Source organism: Scleropages formosus, chromosome 14 (assembly GCF_900964775.1).
Source record: "Scleropages formosus chromosome 14, fSclFor1.1, whole genome shotgun sequence".
Lineage (NCBI taxonomy): Eukaryota > Metazoa > Chordata > Actinopteri > Osteoglossiformes > Osteoglossidae > Scleropages > Scleropages formosus.
Window position 1 is genome coordinate 7,887,778 of NC_041819.1, and position 20,597 is coordinate 7,908,374.

A 20,597-nucleotide genomic window follows, 5' to 3' on the forward strand; every position below is an offset into this window, starting at 1 on the left:
ACCAAATAACAAAAGAATTTCAAAACCTATTGGAGAATAAACCACTATGGTAATGTATTTAAGCGAATACCAATTAAAACATTTCCCAACATGCTGCTGAGACAGAAAGGACGAACAACATAGGCAGTACGAGTTCATTTTTATTGAAATAGGAAGATATTATTAAATAACCTTTTTGGAAAGCATCTAAAAATGTACAACAAGAATACAAAAATACACATTTCAGTGACCTCTATATTGTAATAAATAATTAACCATGCATTTTACAATAGAAAGCCGCAGAAAACCAGTAGTCATAAAATGACCAGCTACCTATAAATTACCACTGTCAGATATCAGAAACATTATATTCCAAAGGTGAAAACATATTACATATTAATCTGAACACACTTAACCAATAAAAATGGAAATATATGTACTGTTAAATACAATATAAAATGATGTGCCATTCTGAGCCACTCTACAAGGAATGTAAACAAAATACACTGGCTTATGTTTTCACTCTTAAATGCTTGTGTTCAAAACTGTGCTGTGTTCATATATCACTTTTTGCACTAGCAACTCAAACCCCAGAAGATAACCTTTTAAATACAGCCAGTGGTCATGGGCTTAACTGAGCAACGCTAAGGAGAGTCTCCGAGTAATTAAATTAAATCTGAACAAGGGTCAGCAATACAATATTGCAACCTGTTCTTACGCATCTAGCACCCAAAGCACTTTGACAGCTATTTGTCCTTCTGGTGCCTTCAACATGTATACACTTCTGAAAGGACACCATCCGGAAACACTGCAGCAAAGGCATGTGGAATTACTCATCACAAGAAGGTCCTCAAAATTCTGAGGAATGTAAAGCAACATTCATCCCATCCTCCCACTGCAGAACAAGAAACAGACGAAACTTTAAGTACCTCTCAAAAGCATGCCTCTTCAAGCTACAAAAAAATATAATTGATATTTTTATTCTTTGTTCATGTTTTTAGACAAAAGGGGGCTTTGTTTTTCCATTTTATTTTTCCAGAAGAAAGACCTATGAAAATTATGTAAGTTAACGAAACATACATACGAAGAGAAAAAAAAAAAAATCTGTAAAAAAATTATTTAACTTTCAGTGATTTTTATACTAATATACTATGTTGGGTCTCATGTAAAAAGCCAGATGATGGAACTGAAAACTTATTTTGCTCAAGCCTGCCACGTTCTTAACATCCTTCAAAACAACAACACTGTATTTAAACCTACTCATCTTACTTTAAAACAAAAATATCAGTTTTTTTTTTTTTTTTTTATTTTTCTTTTTGATAAATGGGTTTCATTCTATACAAAATCCGTACTATGAAAGCCATACTTATTTGTATTTCATGCTGCCAATAAAAAAGCTGCTGCGTTTCAGTGTTTGTTTCCTCTGACTCAATTCTGGCAGTCATTACCTGACATTCAAAATGGGTTTTTATTTTGATGGATAAGATATGGAAGCTAAAGTGAACCACCAAGTTTCATTTTCACATGCTTATCAGCTACTATTTTAATGGTTAGAGGAGGCGAGCCGTATTACAGCAGTCAGTGTGGAACTCCCCAAGATGAAAAAGCAGAGAGCTATTGAGGAAGCAGGATGTGTGATGGCTCTGATAAGTAATTCACCCCACATTTCATAAACTATAATTTTCTCACCATTTCTTGCCACGACAACTGAACTATAGCAGCATCAAGTTTGCTTACAGTATTCAGATGAATTAGTCATGTCAGCTGAAAGGGGAACTATGTTCTTTCTCTTAGTGTGAAGAATATCTTAAAATGTTTTCCCCTCCATCGGTGGTCACAGGGAACGAATTATAATCCATTGTCATAAATATGAATTACCAAATATTCAGAAAAAAGCTTTTTCAATCCGCTTATCGTGTATTTGCTGTCGTCTGGGTTCACAGAGCGAGAACTGAATATGAATAGTATCAATAAGTGTATCTGTAACAGCGTCACACATGCACCGTAACAACGACAGCACATGCTCAATGACACAAGTTACAGACGTACAAAATCCCAACTTGCTCGTTTTGAAAGAGATGAGGGTCATTGTGCACTGGCTCCACGTGTTACAAACATGCGAACTGTGAATTTTCAAAACAGTACTGTTGAATGGGGAGTGCGGTGGTTTGGCCTGTGCTCGCTCTCCGGCGGGTCTGGGGTTTGAGTCCTGCTTGCGGTACCTTCCGACGGATTAGCGTCCAGTCCTGGGTGTGTCCCCTCCCCCTACAGCCTTGTGTCCTGTGTTGCCAGGTTAGGCTCCGGCTCACCACTACCACGCTCAGGACAAGCAGTGTCAGACTGTGTGTGTGTGTACTGTTGCAGAGTGCGTGAATTGTCATCAAGGCTGAACAGGAGGTTGTGGATTTGATGGATTTTTCTTATTCTCAGTTGTTTTAAATGAGCTTTCCTTTTAACGTATTTGGAAACTCTAAAAAAAGAAATGCTACACCGTTCTGGATCGAAGTCCCATTTATAGTGTACCCTGACTCATACCCTACTGGTTCAAGGATAGGCTCCAGACCACCTAGACCCTTCACTGGACAAGTGGTTATTGGTAATAGAAGGTAGTGTTCAGGGTCTAATTTACTATAGCTGTATTAGAGTTTTTTATAGAATGTGTGAATAAATAGAGGGATGGCTGTTTTACGTAGCTTATATTCACCGTCACTTTGGAGTTATGGACAAATTAAGTTACAAACAGACTTCTGGCCCAAACTGTGTTCGTAAATTAAGGAGCCAGTGTACTTTGTAGCTGAAAACACCTAGTCAGTCTTGTTACTTTCCACAAATGATCCAGGAAGCACAGAGTAAAAACAGTGGAAGCATTTTAAGTCATCAAACAATTTCACGACACCATCTGTCTTATTAAGGATTACATCTATCCAGCAAGTGTGAGAGCTTTTGTATAAAATGCTTATTGTTAACCAATGACAAAATATGTCAAAACTTCAAAGACAAATAATCAACAGTATTCAAAGTAATACAATATTGCACATTTAACTGAATAAAACAACACTACATTTAAATAAATGGTCTTCTGGTCCAGTATACACACTCAGTGTGAGCTCCTTACATGACATGCAAAAGTTTATGACTAACAAAACATAATACTCTGCTACTTAAAAATAGATGTAAAAATAACTACGGGAGAGTTTTGCATTAAAGTGCCCTGCTTTGTATTAATCCCCACATATATTTCCTATTTTCACTTAATATTGTTCGGTAAAAGGTAATAAAGTTAATAACTATGTTTTAGCTTCTAAATATTGTCAATTAAATCAGTCCAAAGAGTTTATAACAAGAATGTCGGAACAAGAATTAAAATGTTTGAATGAAGTACACGTAGTCCAGTCAATTTCAGTGCTTTCCATACAATAGCATTAATAAAGAACAGGAACTCAGATTTGCTTAAACTTTTGACTCTACTTAAGAGATCTAAGCTATTCATATTTTAAAAAGATGAAATGTAAAGAAAAAACAACTATTAACCTATTTTAGCATTTACGAGATTCTGGTTGGTAATACTGTTATAATACACGTGTTCTTAATTTTTCTGCCAGTAATTAGTTTCAGTTAACACTAGGTTATTCTTTCTATCACCAGATCATATAAAAATAACCTTGAAAATATGGCACAGGTAAAACATCCTTAGAACACAACTCAATAGTTCACAAGTTTCATGCAAAAAATGCAAACATGGCTATTTTGGAACAAAGCAATATAGTACTTCAGTAGTAAAACATGGCATGATACCAAATGATAAAGTTTTATAAAAGTGATTTGTCATCTTCTTTTGCAATAAAAAATATGGCATTAATCATGCTCTTAAATTTATTGAGTATCCACATCAAACAAGAATGACATGAATTATCATCACTGTCTTTAATAAAAATCCTTCCTTTAAAGTCATTCTTTTTAAGCTCTAACTTGCTCTTGAACTCATTTTACTTTGACTGACATTAAGTTGCAGTGTTTTGGGTGCCTCCTGTGTATGCGAGCGTACTGTAAACAATGAGGTTGATGGAAAGATATTGTTGACGCAGCTGCAGCTCCTTCTCGTTTCTGCAATCTACTGCAAGATTACGAGCACTTAACGCATAACATCTTATTGCGCAAAACTCAACAACTGCTCTTCACGAAAGACCAAACTGCACAATGAATGAAACGGGAGGACATTACTTGCAAGATTGTGCTTTGTTCAGTGTGCTACCAACAGCCACACTTCCATACCTTCAGACAGTGAGGGCGACAGGCTGCCATATCTCCACATTTATAAAACTCTCAGCAAGCCTGGTCTTTACACTATTCAGAAGTTAACACGGAGAGGTCTCCAGCAGCGGGTCACAGGTCCGTCAGGGTGTTCTTTGCCAGCTCTTTAGTTCCCTGGAGAATCCTCTTCATGTGGCCCACCTTTGATATCCCCAGGTCCTAGGGAGACGACAAAATGAATCGCTGTGATTCGGAGAGGCCCACTTTGCTTCCGTGCCATACGCACAACAAGGAGCCCTTCTTCATTGGACGTTGCTTAACGAGTATTGACCATGAAGCTAACAACAAACTCCACCAAATTAAAATTCAGCTGAGATAAATTCGTGAGAATTCTTTACAGGATATTAGGCAAGGTACAAAGATGCCTGATGTGGGTCTCAGCAGCAACTCAACACATTTACATTTCTTCATTCAACAGACTCTTTTCTCCAAAGCGACGTACATCTCAGAGAACAATACAAAAAGTGCATTACCTCAACAGAAGGAGAAATTTGGATGCAGACGCGTGATGGCTTAAAACATTTTGCACACAACTGTTCGAATGAACGTTGGTGTATACACTGACACAGCCAGCGAATTGCTGTGGTAAAAATTTCAAGAGTCATCACACGTACTTAAGAGAGCCAACACATGTGGAATGAATTTGACATCACTCACACAGTCCCCATCACACAGAACAGATACTTCTTTCTAATAACAATCTGAGAGATACCCACAAACATCTTCTCTTCGACCTGCTACCTTGTTCGCATTTTAGTTTTAGTACTACTAAGTGACCCCTTTCAGAGACTCAGAGGGAGAGGTTAAATCAGCCTTCCGCCCTTAATAAAATATGCATAGCCAAAGCCAGGCAGAGCAGTGCCACCCAGAGGAGCACACAGGCCACACAGACAGAGAGGCAATGACAGTTAGCAGCAGAGCAGAGGGAGCAGCACTATAAGAGGGACCGAGCGAGGCTGGTGAGGCAGGTGTACCTTCAGGTCTCTCCTCTCCAGGTGAAGGAGCTCAGAGCCACGGATGTCATGCCGGATGAAGGTGTCTCTGTACTCCCCCAGGCTGAGCTGCTCCAACCACGCTCCCACCTCCTCAGTGCCCCACTTCTGGACTGCACAGGTCAAGAGCAAGAGGCCCCCTTCAAACATGTGTCAAGAGCAAAAGGGACAGGCCAAGAAAACCAAGTGGGGAAGGAGAGAGCAAGGCAAAAGCTGGCAAAGAGGGAGTTCTGTAAAGCCCACTGGGAGGTGCCACCAGGTAGCATTCGTTCAGATATGTTTGTGTTGCATGCAGGTGGTTGTGCTGAGAATATCGACCATTTAGAGCAGCACGGTACACAGGAGGGAAACAGAAGCTCACATGTGTACAGCCTGTGCTGGAGCGAGACCCCTGAAAGCCCTATGGGGGCTGGGTGCAATTTAACCAGCCACTCTCTTTATGACTTCACTCAAAACAGGGTAAACCTGCTGTATTCAAAAAAAATCAATCTGCATGGGGCTGAAGGGTATTTATTACCTAGAGACCCCTCTTTGGGTTTGTAGAGTATGAAGTCTGACCATTCGCAATGAATGTACATTGACATGCAAAACAGGTAGAACTCGCCACCAATATGATGTTTTCACGTCACTATACATTTTTTTTTTTTTAAATTTGTTACAAAAGCTTTGCATTTTTGCAAAAGGAAGCATTTCAAACCCTAAACCCAAACACCTAGTCTAAAGTGTGTTGTATTGTAAAGGAAAAAAACTCCAGAAACGAATACAAAAACAAAAAGCTATATTGTGAGAATGAAATCCATAAAAATAATAATAACCCCAGATGATACATTTCAGACAAGAGCAGAACTTAAAGCACTTACTCAAAGCCTGATTTCGAAAACTGTACATTTAATGTGACCTATACACGCTGTACGTGTGTACAGGAGGTAGACCCACTCTTACCCGACTGTGGGCTTAATTTCTTAGGGATTTTCTTAAATGTGGGCACGATGCGGAACATGGTGCTGCGGCTCGTCCTCTTGCCGTAATCCATTGAGGGGTCCTGAGACACAGAGCCATGCTGTCAATAAGCCACAAGGTATGAACAGATTTGCCCAAATCCAGGATGTGGAAAAACTGCCTGTCGTGTTGACTTCAGGGTTAATGGGAATCACTGAGGAGGGGAAAGAGAGGACAAGTAGCCAGTGGGCACTGACACTAAACTCGGGCGGACTGTCATCCTGTGGCAGTGACGGTGGGCAGGATCACCTCTTCGCTGTTGGGCTGCAGGATGTGGTAGAGCCAGGGAATCTCGGCCAGCTTTCCCAGTTCCAGCTCCACACTCTGCAGAGCGCTGGACAGCAGGTCCTCATGGGGAGGGTCGAGTTGCTGCAGCGAGAAACAAATCCCACACAGAGTGACGCACCTTGGCCAAAGAACAGGCAACAGGCCTGTCACTGCCCCCTTCCCGACACAACGCCAACATGCCAGTTCCCTCTCAAAACCCCCATCTCCTGCATTTATACCTGTACCGTAAATACTGGTGTTACTAGAAATGGCATATGTATTAAATAATTCACGTTAAAAGAGTATAAATAAATACAAATGGACTTACAAGACACATTCTTCCCACCAGAAGAGACTCTGTTTCATTGTGCAGGGCTTTCACCTTACTGGCAACCTCAATGGCTGTGCTCCTCGTCAGACTCTAGAAGTCACCGAGGCAAAGGAATCCACATCAGTCGTGATGCTGCCAGAGCCGAGCAAGTCGGCTGGCCACCAGTGCGAGAGCACCTTCCTAGGCTGCCCTCACCTCTGGGAACCTGGGGTGTGTTTTGTTGAGTGCGTGGGAGGCAGCGTTCACAGCATGAGCCAGCTCCTGCTCCAGGAGACCGTTGATCTTGGCCGCATCGCAGATCCTGTTTGGAAGAAAAGATGAACATTACGAGTTGCGCTAAGGATACAAAGTAAAACAAGGCCACCACGTACTTCCATTCCAATGTTTGCTGTAAAAGAGTTGGACACAGTCTTAGAGCAGGGGAAGAACACAACCTGGTGATGAGGTCCTCCGCAGCTCGGGCACACATCTGGATGAGGGCCGCCTCCTCCTCCGTGGCCAGGTCGAAGGGCTGCTGTGGGAATGTATGGGGCCGCACTGGGGGCTTGTCACACTTCATCTTGTCCTCCCAGGACTTCAGCGTGTTCTCAAAGGCCTGGGCCATATACATAGGAAGAGGAGCAATCACAGCTTGGCCCACCTTCACTCCATGCCAATCCCATGTTGACTGCTGCCCACTGGTACCCCCTGTTTCTAACCCTGTCCCGTGTCAACATCTGGGCCCGATTCTTATGTTGGATCTTGATCACTCCTGGTGGTTGAATCCAAGCCTCTCCGTCCACCTGGACTGGGACACCTTCATCACCCAGAATTGTGATCTTCACGGACCGGCACTATGTGAGAATAGTGGAGGGCACATCAGTTCACGTTCCTAAGGCTCAGACATGAACCTGACGGAAAAACCGAAGCTCATTTTTGACGATGAGAAGAAGCTTGCCTGGGCTATCCGGTGGTGCTGAAGTTTGATCACTCTGGACATAGCCATCTGCATGCTGCCAAACACTGCCACCACCTCCAAGATCTTATCATCAAAGGATGGCGCACAGAAGATCTGCGTGAAGTAACCATTCAGTGAAGGAAATACATGAATATAGTGTGCAGAACTTCACAGTTAAGCATCGCACATCATGAATGAACAAAACACATTTAATTTTTGAGATAAATATATAAAGTGCATTTGAAATTAGCAAATTTTGGCAAATTCTGGCCCTGGATTCCAAGCACCGAATACTCCTTTTAGGATCTGTTGCATTCTAGAATGTTTTGGTACTTTCTCAAATGTTCTGGTACCTTCTAGAATCTTTCAACCACTGTAAAGTACCAAAATAAACCTGACATTCTAGAAGAACTGGTGGTATTTTTGTAATATGTAAACCTTAACAAATCATAATCGTCGCAAAAAATGACATAACTAAGAACTCTGAAAATTTTTGTTGCACTTCCTGTGTGTGTATGTGTTTGTGTGTGTCGGTTACTGTGTGACGTCACAAACAGAGGACATAAGGGGTAGCCAGGTTTTGAGCTTCTTGACCACTAGAGGGGATAGATGTTCACTTTTTCAGAGCAGTAGATTGTAGAAGTACCCTAGTTGTGTGTGTGTGTTTTTTTTTTTTAATTACTCAAGTCAAAGTTCTCATCCAAAAATTTACTTGACAAAAAAAGTATCAGGTCACAGAAAAACTACTTAAGATCTGAAACAACTGTTTCAAATTAGATTTTGTGATGTTCTGAACCACCGACAACATTAACAGCTTTAGTATATACTATGCATTTATTCAGTGATTTTTATCAAGAATAAGTCAGAACTGCTTCTCGTTGAAACTGCACCCTAAATATACAGTACAGATTAAAAGACAAAGGGACCACTGTATGCTGTTGACGTAAAATACTGCACTCTGACAACTGCTGCATGTTACTTAAGTGCTCAAGTGTGATTCTTATTTTCGTTGATAAACAGCAACAACTCAGAAAATAGAAAAGGAACCACAAAACCATAGGACACAAGCAATTTCCACGGGGGAGGTCTGCTGAAATCACGTTCGGACATGCGTGGACTTTACGAGAACATACATCATCCTCTTTTGTTCCGCCCCAGAAATTGGTCCCGCCTGCGTAACTGGGGATATTCAACACGGCGATTCCCTGAAGACTGGGGAGAGGGATGTACTGTCCATCACACTGGGGAAAAAAAAAAAAAAAAACGGGAAAATCAGCAGAGCAAATAAAGTTCTTCTGTGCATTTTTATGCATCATCCACATGTCTTAACAATTTCCTACCACTTCTTAGTTTCCAATCATTTGCTATAGCTTGGTAGTCTGATAGCGAACCCAAGAAACACACCATTTTCTACCCTGGACTATGTACGTGCGGAAGCCTGTACTACAGGCCTACAATGTTCTCTCCTTGCACCCAGGCTTCTGACCAACTAAGGCCTATCAATGTCTTACCTCCAACTGAACCTTCTGCTCCAGGTTCTTATAGGTCCTCTGCAGCAGCTCTTTTGTCCCCAGCACCCCATACCACATCATGTTCTTGGTTCGGCTCCTGTTGAGAACACACCTGTGCTCTTAAGGTCTGTTTTCAATGTACGAAACACAAGCAATTGTCCCTTCAGCTGGTCTTACATCTTCTTGTCAGAACACACAAAAAAGAACACTCTCATAAGCAATACACATAAACAAAAGGAAAACCTCCGTGGATATTTCTGTGACCTGTGTTTATATACACTGAAATAATTACATTTAAATTTATGTATTACTCTGATACTTTTCTCTAACACAACTAACAGTGCTTAGCTACTTACAATGCTTTACACATTCATTCAACTGGGCATTTTTATTATTGTACCTTTCTATAGGAATTACTGAATAGCTAAATTTACAACTATTTTCTAAAGAACCGCTAAATTTTAGAATGTAATGGACAGGGGCGATTCCAGGATTATGTAAATGAGGTGGCACAGGGGGAAACAAGAACCAGTCGGGGAGGGGAAAATAGACAGGGGGGTGGGGGGCGGTTGTGGCGGGATGTTAGCTAAGTTACCTGTGTAATATAATGGGACTCTTGGGAGGTTTTGGAGCCATTAGACCCGTGAGGGCTGTCTCTACTAGGGCAATCGAGCTCCAGTACTTTTGCTGTTATCTGGAGTTCACATATGCATATTATTGCTGCAGAGAACGACAACACCCCAGTCCACATATTTCAAAATATATAACTGAGTATGTACATACTATGCACAGAGACGTGGTCTAAGGTCAACTCCAGTCGCTCCTCTTTGAAAAACGCGGTACTGCGATTTCGCATTGAAAATCAGGCAGCGATTGACAGTGCTCTGATCCAATGACGTTGAGCATTGTCAGATTGACAGTACTCTAGCCCAATGGCATTTAGCGGACACCGGAGGGGCCAATCATATTTCGGGGGGAGGCGGTGCCATCCCGTGCCACCCCTGGCCCCTGATAATGGAACCTGATAGTGTCTACTCCAATATTTCTGGACATTACACAGTGATGCATAATCATATCATCATTAACACTGAATTGAAAATATATTAACCTCTTAATAATCATGTCTACCCTTACTGCCTGAACTGTACCAAATTAACTAACTAAACTTAACTGAACTAAATTAATTTTGTTATGTGACATTGAAAGATATACGAAAGTGGATAAAATGGAAAGGTAAACAAAGCAATGAAGGAACAGGAACAAAATGTTCCTCACCTGCACTTTTCAGGGTGCTCCTCACGTTTGTTGTTGAACTCCAACGAGATCTTGGCATCAAGTCCGATCCCAAAATAGTTATTCATGACACACTTCTCCATGTAGCCATCCCTGCATGTGAGCAACAAATCACTAAAAGTGTAGATGCAAGAACTATACAGTACATATTATTACCATAGAGGCAAAAATGAACATTAACACATAAAACTTCAGAAATCAAGTCCATTTCACGGTGTTGTAGTCAAACAAACCAAACGAGCCTTACAGCATTTCCAAGTCTGGGTCAATAAATGGTGTGGCTCCAAAAGGATCAATGTTGGCCAGCAGCATCTTACTGATGATAGAGCTCCCAGCTATGGAAGCTGCCAGACCCGCCCGTAACCCTGGATTAACAAAAACACAGAAACACAGACATCAGATAGAGAAGGCTGCACATCTATGCGCGCGCTGCATGTCAGGTCAATAATAATGTTGACAGTACAAGTCCTAAACATTTGTGTTCAGAAAGTAAAGTTTTCAGTGTATTGAGCTGTACTTTGATAGGAAATATGATATGTGGACAAGCATAGACAAAGTGGATGTATGCATAGCTATGTACAAATGTGTATCTGCATGCATCTTTAAGCGTATCTGTTCCCCTCTCCACAGGCCTCTGTATGTGTGTACAAGTCAATGGCTATGTGTCCATATCCCTGCAGGTGTCAGTCTTTGTGCACATTTCATACCTGGACAGATGATGCGGGTGTTGAGGACGGGTAGGTTCTCCTTGCTGGTGCTGAAGAGGGAGTAGTGTTGAGTGTTGCGACACCTTTCCGGAGGTGAGCACAGTGCTGTCTTTGCAGCTGGAGAACATACACACCACCATGAGTCCACTGTCATATATCAGGAGTCAATCGAAGTTGATCCAAACATCTGATAGGTAAGGTTGTACCATATGTCCTACAGCAATATATAGAACTCAATTTGCATTCCATTTCAACGGCCTGGACAGATCTGAACCGAAAGGTTAAAATTTCTTCAGCTCCCTCCTTTCTTTAACCCAGAATTGAGCTCAGCTCTAGTACTGTGTGCAGCAGGCAAGAAAAAGATCTGCAAAAGAATGATACAATTTCTGAAATCTAGGAAACATCCTTGAATAAAATGGAGAGAACAGAAAAAAATACATATGTTTTATTATCAATATATAATGTGCCCATTGTGTTTTTCCGTGTATAAAACTTTTTTGTAGAGTAGCAGAAACTGATAAGGTAGAGGACCTACAGCACTGGGATTCCATCTCCTTGGTGTCCTCATGTTTCTCAGTGACCTTGTCCTCATCTCCAGATGGGGACAACAGCTCCTCCTGCTCCTTGGTGTGTGCGTTCTGTTCATCCACCACTGTGAGGCCAGACCGAGGAGATGTGGGGAGGTGAGCCAGAGGAATGGAAGGAGGGAAGACGAAGCAGCAGAAAGAAGGAATGGCTGAGAACTGCTGGTGAGTCAAGTGAGGTTTTCAGTCATCTTGAAAGAAATTCCCTCAGGCCACTTTAAAGGCTAAATTAAAATAATGATTAACTATATAAATTGTTCATTTAGAAATGGGCATTACAGCCTTGCTAATACTGCTGTTATTACCGCCACGGAAACAAAGGTGCAACACTGCTGACTGCCTGGTTTATGTTATAAAACAAGGTTTAAAAGCGACAATAAATAATGTTTTTGTATAAATAATGGACTTGTTTCCATTTTAGATATGTAGATACATGCAATGAATGTTACTGTTCCACCTACGTAGCTCTTTTATGAAAACCTAATGACGGGAATGTTCTGACATGAGTTCTTCAGGCACAGAAAAATTGTAAAATTATAATCTAACATACCTGTGTAAGATCTCTAAAAAAGAACTGTAAAGCATACAGTATGCACAGCGTACGTTTGACATGATAATAAGCACAATGTAATTTGTGAACTTTTTCAATTTTCAGGTCCATGAGTGTGCTTTAAAAACCCTACCCTTCTCTGCCTGCTCAATGATCTGCCGCAGGGCCTTCTTCAGACTGTTGGCTCGCAAGATGAGCTGCTCCCTAGGCCTGAACGGCAGTGGGGAGTTTTTCTCTGTCACACTGTCCTCCAGCTTGCCCTTCAGCTCTGTCAGAGACTCCTCGCTGAGATCCTCCTCCTCTTCTTCCTCCTCCAACTCCAGCTCTTCAATTTGCTGACCAGAGCGACGTGAGCGGGACTTGGTCCGGCCTTCGGTTCTGAGGGTCTGCAGGAGGGAGTCCAACTTCTCATTGAGGATGGTACACTGTAGATGGGTAGAAAGGTGTCAACCAGTCAACAGAATGAAATAGACACTGTGACAGATAACGTATGTACGTGGTGAGTCAAGAAGTCCTTCCCTCTGAAACAAGGAGAACATTTCAGTACATAGCAGAACATCGTAAGGTGCGCTTGTGAGAATTTCAAGAAAAATCAGTCAGATCCTTACCTAATGACCACACTGGATGGCTAGATGAAACCCACTGAAGAAAAATCTAGGCCAAAAGCTTGTAAACATATACTTACCTTTGCTGACATGGACTCCACCTCGTTTGTGTTCTCTGCACTCTTTGCATAGCACTTCCCCACCTTGGCAACAAAGTCCTTCACTGTTTCACAGAGAACTCTAAAACAGAAAGATGAAAAAACAGAGGTGAATAATGTTCTCTGTTTTCCATTCCCAGGATTAAAAAAATCTTGCTCAGATGCTCCAAAGACTCACTTGGCTGAGGAGATGACCACAGAGTGCTGGTCTGAGTCAAGGATCTTCGTGAGGTGAGCAGCAATAGAATCTTCATAGGCTGAGATATGTGACTACATCAACAAATAAATGTGGTCTTAAGAACCTTACTGATTTAATAAAGTGGCAAACTGATATTTTATTATATAATACTGTAACAATATAATGATATTATTCTCTCTTCATAATTATAGTCAAGTCCTCACAAATAGAGGCCCATGTGGAGAGACACATTTTGCTCTAAAACATAAAACAGAACATTTTATTGAGGGCAGGTTTATATTTGGAGTACCTGGCACTCCTCTGACTCCTCGAGCATGGTGGAGCAGCTGTGTTTGGGAGGTATCTTAATCTCATATGTCATTACACTCCACCTGGACACAACAAAAGTAGCTGTCAGTGTCACAGACAGACTAAACCAACATATATTTTGTTTTGTAAAATGCAAGAAAAATATACTTTTACATTTCCTTTTTCAGGTTTCATCAGTTGAATAAAAACTGTGGAAAGAGACTTCACAATGGCCACCACTGACTGCCCTTTAAAAGTGTTTAAATGAACCCGTCGGTCAAATTTTTTTCCCTCATTTTGCAATCATACCTGTCCAGCATTTTGGTGCTCGCCCTCTCTAGCTTCTCCAAGATCTGGGGCAGTTGTGCGTCATCATCACAGGAAGGGCCCCAACCCAGCACACGTGCCAAGTCATTCCCCGTGCCCAGTGGCAGCACTCCCAGCTGACACTGAAAAAATACAGTAATGTTCACAGACCAGCAGTAGCCATATCACACACTTAAGAGACTTGAGTCTCTGAGAGATGATCATCTCAGTTCTCAGCACACACTGATGCTAAATCCTTTACCTGTTTGTGAAGGCCCAGCTTGTCAATTTCAGACAAAACCCAGCCAACACTTCCATCTCCTCCACACACAAGGATCCGAAAGTTGTCAAACTTCTGAAATAACCGCAGGCTATAAGGCACAAATCATACAGGCAATGGTCAGGGTTGACACATTTCATTACTCTATCTACTTATGATACTTATACTTAGGCGCAGTTTTCATTGGACTCACCCTAAGTGTGGACCACCATTTACCAGATCAAAGACCTGTGCAGGGTTAAGGAGCTGCTTGAAGCGCCGCAGGAACTTCACCCCCTGGTTGTCTCCGCTTTTGGAGTTGACGAAGACCAGGAGTGGGCTGGAGCAAGACGGAGGGCACGTGGCTTTCCAGAAGCCTGTCAGAATAAAGTATTCTACATTTTTTTCACAATTTAAAAAAAAATTCCAGATTTCTCTACGACTTTAAGGCTTTTACAAGCTTATCACTCTGACATAATTCCTGGAAATAACACAAATCCTGTTGCCAAGGACATGCTAATGCATATGGTCAAGTCTGAAAAGGCAGTGAAGTCCAAGTACTTAGATTAGTTGCATATGAACCTGAGTGTATGTTGTTCATTGAAAAATCCTAGTGGGTAGTATATTATAAAATGTTTTTGCAATACTATGGCATGACATCCGTGCGAGATATGAAATACTGAATATTCTGAGAGCAGAAATTGTCTTGTCTCTTTAGTCTATGATTTGTTCCAGAGTTAAAATAGGAGCTCTTATATGGTCAGTCGATATGGCACTGATGGAAGATCACTGATGTCAAATTCTCCATCAGCACAGCAGTACTGCTGGAACCCAGCTGAAGGAGTCTGAGTCACGTCAGAAAAGAAATGCTTTGAGCGTCAATCCTCCCAGCAATCCACTGCTTCTCTGCACTTGTCCCTAATTAAGCCTCCGTACGTCAGAGAAATCAAAAATGTGAGCGACCACCTGAACCTTTATGGCAGTGCATTTTCTATAGCTCCGCAAGTGAATATGGGTCACCACTGGATGCTGAACCTGTCAAAACTGTTCATTCTTATAAGAAACTTCAAAGAGAAAGACAAGAATTTCCTCTGCCGAGCAGCTGACATGTTTCCCTGACTACGAAACATCACCGAAACACTTTTCTGACGTGACTGCCTGTGAGTCTGGAGAGAAAAGCAATATACACATACAAGCTTTCCTAAACAGCAGCTGAGGGAAAACTTTGGTGCTATGCAGTTACAGTAAAACACACAATGAGTCTGACTGCAGCAAAAGTACACAAGGTGGCTTTAAATAAGAGGGGAATGATGAGGACTGAAGGACCCACCGTCTGAGTCGATGCTGTTCAGAGCAGTAGGTGGGATGATGGACACTTTGCACTGACCCAGTGGACACTTTGCAGGATACAGGTCCATACACACTGTGTGGACCTATTTGATTTCATAAGAGATGAATAATCAAAAATAATTACAGAGCAGCAGAGGATCCAAATCTGGAAAAGTTCAGTCCAGTAGTAATTACTATTTAAAACACCTCCTTGAACTCAGTGGCTATTATCTATTCTTTGACAAATCATATGACTAAGTGTACAGCAATATTAAAATTTTTAGTTTGTTTATGGAGACTACCAAATAATTTCATGTAATTCAGCACTGTTTAAGCCTCTGTGAATCAGGCTCCGGGGTGAGTCAAATGGCAAGAATCAGGACCTCACCATAGCCTTACACCACAGACAACGCCAGTCCTGCAGGCGTAGGACACTTCCACACGTCTTGTCACACACGGCACACTTGGCGCTGACTGGTAAGTTTCCCTCCAGCCACTGGTGAGGCATAGCGATCTGTAGAGCAGGACCACAGAGTCACCGTGGAGATCACATGTCCACTGCAAGTTATTCTACCTTACCAAAGAAGTAAAAACAAAAATCATGTGCAAACCTCACCCCATCCTCATCTTCGATGATGTCCTTCCCAATGGAAGCCAGTGTTGTCCATTTGCAGTTATTTGTAGCCCTGACAGCACAGCGTTTGTGTGCTTTGAACTTGCAGACTGCAAAACATTAAAAGCAACAGATGTATGAATTGTATATTACAATCCAAATGCCAAGTTACACAAAAAAGAATGATGGGTAAGAAAAAGATTTCAGTACATAGGTTAAACCGAATTAAGAGTGACAGTTAAATATTTTACAGTTAATATTTTTAATGTGAAGGTTTAGGCCAGTAAGGAATGGTCTTTTCTTTGGTCAGTATGAGAATAAAGTGACTGATGAGAGTGGAAACTTTGATTTGTCCAGTATGTCTGATATGCACTCAGACCATCAAACTGCTCTGTCCTTGTCCCCTGCGCTGTTCGGCATTCTGTTCAAGAGCTACACTTCAGCTGGACATTAGTGGAGCTTGAACAAAATACACCCTGTAGAAACCCCAGCGTTCCCATTTCATCCACAGTGGCAGTATACAATTACTAGCAACTAAACCAAAATAGGACAATAATGGAAGCCAATTGATCCACCAGCATTTGCTTGACATTCACCAGCAGAAGGAACAGAAACCCAAGCTTTGCCCTGCTTAGAACTGAATCATCCAGTGCACAAATGGTTTCTATTGCCTGCTTACGATGTGCATATCTCATTTGTCAGCTATTTAAACAGCTTTACAGGAGCACCGCTAATTAGAAAAAGGCCATTCATGCTTCTATCTGTCATTCATTCTCTCCCAGGAAGACCACCTATCCCTCAAAGCTTAGACATAATGAAAATGCCATTCCTTGAATGAAGGTGGTGTGTCCAACATAATGTCAGGAACACACAGGTGTACTTTCACGTATGAGCTCAGATGTTGTTCGGCACGCAACAATGACACTTTGATAGTTTTAACTGATTCCCTTGTGGTCGCTCACAATTTTGTTAACCACCTGCTTTTCAGAGTCCATTCCCAAGCTCATCTTTAGAAAATTTCCTTTAGCGATATCACTTAATCCCCAAAGCACCACTTCTCCATTGAGCACTGATACCACTTCAGCATTCAGTGTCTGTGACTGTGTTCACATCTAATAAGCACATTTACCATAGTTCTGTAATTATTCTGCGTAGCACTGGGCTCCTGTGGCCAGACATATTGTACACAGACCATTAACGGGTTCAATATGTTAAATGCACACAGCTGCAGTGACAATATCCTGATAATGAATGAAGCCATTTAGGTAGATTTAAACCAATTAAAGAGAAAAAAAATAAACCTGAACCTTGGCCTATACTGGCTGATTGGCCAAGAACACAAAGTGAAGAAGAAGTGGTATTTATCACACTCAAATAATCAGTGTTTCCATTCTCACCCTCCTCTGACTGTGTTCTTGTTCGTGTGGCACTGTAATCTCAGGGGTAATGCGCGTGCTTCTATGTGTTATGAAGGGAGCTTTCTCCCAAAAACAAGTAATTTGATTTCATAGTAAATGCATTAGCTTTCATCCTACTACCAGGTAGTGCAGGAAAAAAAAACCTTGCGGGAATAATAAGATATCAGCGTATGTCAGTTATGTTCGCAGTAACCTTGACAGGAATACTGCACAATGAGTAATTTTTACTGAGGAATCCCAGCACCTCTCAAATCAAATAATGTTGGGGACTCCAAACATTTTAAGTACATAAAATTAAGCAAAGCACTGCTTGGTCTATTCAGGTTAAAGACAAGATTTGAAAATGGAGAAATAACACTTAACGTTGAAGGGTTTATCCCAAAAAAAGAAGGACGGTGGAACGAAACTTGGTAACGCTTCTCCAAAACGGCACCGAATATTTATGATTTCATATTTCATTCCCGGTTTACAGTGCCAGTCATACTCTGCACGGCTCGATGAATACCATCTGCATGTCGTTTTACTAATTAGCACCATATTTCCTGCTTACTTCAGCCCATCCGCATGCATAATGCATGACCTGTGGATGCTGTTTTGGGTCGAGCACTCTTCCCCTTTGAGGCGATGCCAGCACTCTGGGGATGTTTGCTGTCTCAAGATGACAATGTGCTCTCACCGTATACGTCTGCATCTGGGACAGACCTGGCGTTCTGAAGGTTAAAGGACTCCTGGTGTTCATTTCAGTTAAGCATCTGAGAAGCTGTCCCTCTCCCTTTGGGCCTGAAAACAGGACTATAAGGAGAGCTTTAAATATCCTTCTGGGCCGCAGGAGGCAACGGATGCTTGCAGTGGCTGCCAGTGTTTGGCGCAGTCTGTTGTTTGACAAGACTGGACTCCCTCTACTCTGACACAGACGAGTGGTAATGGAAAAATGTGGAATACCCTTGGAGGGATGGGAGTGCCGTGCACCGGGAGCTGCTCTTACATGCTTCCGGAGGTGCGAAAACACGCTTTGCGACCAAAAGGTGTCCACGCTATCGTTACATGTTATGACTAGTTCATGAAAAAAACAACACATATAATACAGCGTCTTGAAGAAGCTTCTGCTTTAAGAATGTGGCCCCATTATGAACATCGTTGTGTTACCAGGCATTATCGCACTATTACTCACTTACCATTGTAAACAATTCAGTACTGGCATCTTGTCAAGACACTCCTTCTTCACACCTCACCTGTCATCATCTAGTGGCACTCAAGGTAGTCGCTTATTAGTCAGGTAGAAGGAAGCGCTCACCTTCGCAGGAGAGGCCATGAGAGGTGACCCCCGAGAGGCTTTCTCGGCAGACATTGCAGAAGGTGGGCCGGGCGTGGGAGCAGGCGTACCAGTTGTGCATCCCTGAGAAATGTTCCACATTAAACTGTGCCGTCTAGCAAAGGAGAAGTTAAGACAGATTGGCGGCACCAGGGTAAAACTCCAAGCCCTACAACAGCACTCTACACAGTTAAAAGTCAACCCATTTTTTTTCAGAATGTTTCACACAACATGGATGCACCGTGGCTGGAGGTACAGAAGTACTCAGCAGTACAGCGGGACATCATGCGTGTTGCATCACCAGGGACTTCAGTGTTTGACAAAATCCATGAAGAGGACACATGGCTGTTTGACATGAGAGCACAGAAGCACTACACAGCAAATCAAGTGATCCCTGCAAATCTGGGTACTCTTTAAAGAAAGGGTCAGACGAGATGTGAATGAATTAGAAAAACCAGGTGATTGGAATAGAATAGGCTGATATTATTTTGGTTTTAATTAAGTTTTTGGTGGGGTTTCTTCTGTCTGCTACATGTTTTTTAAAATATTTTTGTACAATTTCAAAAAATATTTCCTGTGGTATTTCCAAATGCAAGCTTGCTCTGGAGTAGCAGATTTGTTGCAAACAGCAGGGTTTCAAGACACTTTTCTATCAGCAACCTCATCTCAGGATTTGAGTTTGATGTTAATGGTTACTTATTGAGCCTCGGTTTCTAAAATGAGGACCCAGAATCTGAGCATTTTGCGGGCATCTATTTCAGCATATCAGTTACTTCACAAGTTATTTCGCACTTCGTGATAATATTGCTCAATAAAATCTGCAGTGCGTTTTTGCTCCGAAGACAGATTTAAAAAAAGAAAATGAAACTAGAATGAGCAGAGATGTACTGCAGTATCTTTTTGGCACAGACTCTGGAAGACTGCACTCTGAATCTTTGTATTCACATCCAGGCTGAGTATTAAGTCCAGTGTTCTTAGCTTAAGGATTCCCATGTAAAGCACATGCCGGCTTCAGACATTCAGTGTAAGACATTTCAACAATAGTATGTTCAGTATTGTTCTACACTTAATGCAGTAGGAACTGTAAAGGCACATAGAACACGCAAAGAGCATATATTCACATATATACAAAATAATGTCAACATGCTTATTTACAGCTGAATACTGAAACGTACTGGGCATTTTTCCTGTTCTTTTTTCTTCATTGTGTTCATGCACATAGTGGAAGAAACTAATACAATTACTGACCTCAACACAAACATGGCATGTTGGTTTCTAAGGAATGGGATTAAAAAGGGGAACCTACCTCGTAATGGTCTCGGGACTGAACCGATTTCAAGGAGCTGATCCAGTCCTCCATCTCTTTCCTGTTTTCTGCACAAAGGATGAGCTTTCGGAATGGAGTAATTACCTGGTGAGAGATTCACCAAGATGAATGTTTCTCACACGGCTGCCAGCCACTGTAGATGTGTCTCTTATTTAAAACAAGAGCTTAAGACTCCCCCCACAGCCCCCGCACTCTCCCTCCTACCACCAACACCAACTCAGCCTCCCTCCTCCTCCTCCTCACCAGCCTGACTGAGATCCACTCTGACGGGCAGAGCACTTGAGAAAATGTAAAAAATCTATTTCATAACAAAGCCAGTCTCCACGGAAAAAAACACCCCCAAAGACGATTACACGCTCTTAATGTGCTTGTTATTTATTAA

The 20,597-nt window shown here is 41.8% G+C and overlaps 1 protein-coding gene across 8 annotated transcripts in view; it reads right to left on the reverse strand.

Moving 5' to 3' along the window:
- Positions 1–2,272: 2,272 nt before the first annotated feature.
- LOC108920559 (diacylglycerol kinase eta-like) overlaps positions 2,273–20,597 on the reverse strand; it is a 38,625-nt gene continuing 20,300 nt past the window's right edge. For 5 of the 8 annotated variants that reach the window (XM_018729397.2, XM_018729396.2, XM_018729402.2 and 2 more), the window contains 27 exons: positions 20,195–20,299; positions 18,871–19,003; positions 16,162–16,268; positions 15,934–16,059; positions 15,547–15,649; positions 14,431–14,593; positions 14,220–14,328; positions 13,961–14,100; positions 13,653–13,734; positions 13,343–13,434; positions 13,147–13,246; positions 12,595–12,886; positions 11,863–11,979; positions 11,328–11,444; positions 10,868–10,985; positions 10,603–10,713; positions 9,328–9,424; positions 8,950–9,057; positions 7,817–7,930; positions 7,578–7,712; positions 7,314–7,474; positions 7,075–7,180; positions 6,877–6,969; positions 6,531–6,650; positions 6,225–6,324; positions 5,265–5,395; positions 2,273–4,449 (listed from right to left, as the gene is read on the reverse strand). In XM_018729397.2, the coding sequence (XP_018584913.2) occupies positions 4,363–4,449; positions 5,265–5,395; positions 6,225–6,324; positions 6,531–6,650; positions 6,877–6,969; positions 7,075–7,180; positions 7,314–7,474; positions 7,578–7,712; positions 7,817–7,930; positions 8,950–9,057; positions 9,328–9,424; positions 10,603–10,713; positions 10,868–10,985; positions 11,328–11,444; positions 11,863–11,979; positions 12,595–12,886; positions 13,147–13,246; positions 13,343–13,434; positions 13,653–13,734; positions 13,961–14,100; positions 14,220–14,328; positions 14,431–14,593; positions 15,547–15,649; positions 15,934–16,059; positions 16,162–16,268; positions 18,871–19,003; positions 20,195–20,299 (3,267 nt within the window). In that variant the 3' untranslated portion in view covers positions 2,273–4,362. Of the gene's footprint in view, positions 4,450–5,264; positions 5,396–6,224; positions 6,436–6,530; positions 6,651–6,876; positions 6,970–7,074; positions 7,181–7,313; positions 7,475–7,577; positions 7,713–7,816; positions 7,931–8,949; positions 9,058–9,327; positions 9,425–10,602; positions 10,714–10,867; positions 10,986–11,327; positions 11,445–11,862; positions 11,980–12,594; positions 12,887–13,146; positions 13,247–13,342; positions 13,435–13,652; positions 13,735–13,960; positions 14,101–14,219; positions 14,329–14,430; positions 14,594–15,546; positions 15,650–15,933; positions 16,060–16,161; positions 16,269–18,870; positions 19,004–20,194; positions 20,300–20,597 lie in introns of those variants that run through there. The other 3 variants (XM_018729400.2, XM_018729399.2, XM_018729398.2) reach the window with 2 other exon arrangements.